The 2,576-nt window shown below is 41.5% G+C and overlaps 1 protein-coding gene across 2 annotated transcripts in view; it reads left to right on the top strand.

Annotated features, from left to right (window-relative positions):
• Positions 1 to 2,119, top strand: part of LOC107085102 (EF-hand and coiled-coil domain-containing protein 1-like) — a 13,697-nt gene extending 11,578 nt beyond the window's left edge. For both annotated transcript variants that reach the window (XM_015375258.1, XM_015375259.1), the window contains exons 7-9: positions 991 to 1,083; positions 1,589 to 1,658; positions 1,735 to 2,119. In XM_015375258.1, the coding sequence (XP_015230744.1) occupies positions 991 to 1,083; positions 1,589 to 1,658; positions 1,735 to 1,904 (333 nt within the window). In that variant the 3' untranslated portion in view covers positions 1,905 to 2,119. The remainder of the gene's footprint in view (positions 1 to 990; positions 1,084 to 1,588; positions 1,659 to 1,734) is intronic.
• Positions 2,120 to 2,576: the final 457 nt, after the last annotated feature.

Genomic DNA, 2,576 nt, shown 5'->3' on the forward strand with positions numbered 1-2,576 from the left:
GATACAAAAGGCAACTGTCAACCAGCTCCACAGGCGGCCCCGTCCAGGAAACACACAGCCAGGCAGACGAGCTCCGAGCCAGCTCCCATGTCAGAGGTTGAAGAGAGCACATCCAGTTAGTCACAGTCAGAGAAACAGGACTACACTGGAAAACAGGCTTCATGATGCTTTTTTTATGCTAACATTCCATATGGAGTCCTATGAAAATATGCTGCTACAGATGAAATGTGACAAAAAGTTGAAAAGGCTCTGGCCAAGGCGATGGACTCTGTTTTCCCCAACATCATAGGTTCGGAAAGACATGAGAGGTTTTAGTACAGAGCTTACCAAAAACAGGCCTACCTTAGTGCACATGCAGAGATTTAAAGGTGTGTCTGGATGCAAAGGTAAACCTCGAAAACTATCAAGGACTATTAGTGTTTGTTTGGTTGATCATGATCAGGGTTGCAAAATATTAGGAAAACATATTATTTCCAAAGCTATTGCTGAGCTTTGCAGTTAAAAAATTATAGCAATTAACTTGAACTTGCTGTCAGCTTTAGAATCACGAGCACCAGAAAACAGCCACTGTTATTGTAGGTATGAAGGGAAATGGAAATGTGCCCAACGGGGCAAAGGTATTTTTGGTGTTAAAAATTCACATCCATGGTATTTAACATGTCAAGTGCCTCACACATGGCAAACATTTAAATATTAGTCAGTCCGTGTTCTTCATATAAGTGATTTGAGCAGCTAAGGCAGAAAATTTGCCAATTGAAAAAGATTATTTATGTTTAGAATAAGATAAAAGAACCAGATAATTTTATTTGGGTCTTTTCGGGCTCTGCCTTCAACCATTAACTTTGACTTTGAATTATTTAGCTTTTACAATATGGAGTTTAAAATATGAAACAACTTAAAATTGATGATATAACAGGACATTGTTTGGGATAGAGAAAGTGGAGAAAGTTTGTTTTACTTTGGTTACATGAACAGAGTTTGTCTCCCCAGAGGCCGGATGAGGAGGCAGAGAAGACACGTCTGTCTTTGCTGGAGGACAAACTGACAGATTCACTCAGCCTGCTGCTGCAGCTCCGTAATAAGGTACCTAAACCAACGGCCGCTGACCTGGGGGGGTGAGATGCAGGGGAGGATTTACCGTGGTGTCCACCATATTGGATCAGTCCATTTGCTGCACATGTTCAGAAAGGTCCAAACAGACAGCAGCAAACCATTTGAAAACAAACCATGCAAAGAGCAGTGTTGCCAACTTAGCGCTTTAGTCGCCTTTAATGTGGAGGTTAGAAAAGTGAGGTTTTTATGTCATACAATTTTAAGCCTGTTTTTACAGAGAAAAATGTAAATAATCTTCAGTATGGAGCAGATGGGATGAAAACACACAGTCCCACCGGGGGAGACGTGGCTCTCACACAGAGCCATCTGATGTTTGACCTGCTGGTACACTTCCTGTCTCTTCCCACCGTGTCTCTGCACATCAGAGTCTTTGAGTGCTTCTCAGTTGAAACAGATAAAACAAGAATGATGCTAAACTTTTAGTCAGTGTGCAGAAAGCTGTTCTGATTGATCAGCCTCCTCCATCTTTCTTTAGAATGTGTCACGAAGGGTCCTGGAGAAGATGGTGTTGGACAGCCTTGACGTGTGCCGTAGAGGAGAAGCTGGTAGTCTGCTCTGTCCTACATTTTCTTCATGCTCTGGCTTTGCATCTTTATTAAACCGTTTTGTTTTGCTATGTAGCTCCACCTCCTCACATGCAGGCCGCTGACGCCCTCAGCATCCACCTGACCTCCAGTGACCTTACCAAAAGCAGAGGGCCGGAGGACAGGGGAGAAGGCCACAGTGGGAAGAAACATCTGCTTCCACCTTCAGGGTGTCAAACTAGCAACTCTCTGCTCATCTCTGGTTAAAAAGCTCATCTCTGTTACAGCTGTTTAAGTAAATCCATTATTAGCTGTTTTACCATTTACCCTTTGATATACACATTTATTTAATTTAAATTGTACTTCCATTTAGCACTTGTGTGGACCTATAAAAAAATAATGTGTATTGTTGTCTAGTCATGTTTTGGGTTGCAGAACATCAGAATAACCTACCTCAATAATTTGCTGCTCAGTCAATAAAAGCATCTTTTCATAAAAGTGTGTTGAAATGTTTCTGATGGATCAAAGTCAGACTTCAGGTAGTAGATATTTGTTTTTATGTTTATTGACCATTTCGTAAAGGAAAGCTCTGTGTTTCCAGCTTGAGGCTTTCTCTCTCTGCGGTTCTCATCCTGAGAAGAGATCAGTTTGGACAAACTCTTTAAATAACACCTCATCATTTATATGTATTAAACCAGGAGATATGATGACAGATTTAGGCAGAAATTGTAGATCGGAGAAAACAAAACATGCAAAGAGCAGTGTTGCTAACTTAGCGCTTTAGTCGCTATATTTAGCCACTTTTCAGACCCCTCTAGAACTTTGATTTCTAAAAAGCTCCTAGCGCCAAATCTAGAGACTTTTTTCTGCTACTGGAGACTTTGGAGACAACATCTAAAAGCCGCGAACTCGGCTCGCCAGAGCCAGTAGATTGGTAAC

The sequence above is a fragment of the Cyprinodon variegatus genome, unplaced genomic scaffold (assembly GCF_000732505.1).
Source record: "Cyprinodon variegatus isolate N-32 unplaced genomic scaffold, C_variegatus-1.0 Scaffold116, whole genome shotgun sequence".
NCBI lineage: Eukaryota > Metazoa > Chordata > Actinopteri > Cyprinodontiformes > Cyprinodontidae > Cyprinodon > Cyprinodon variegatus.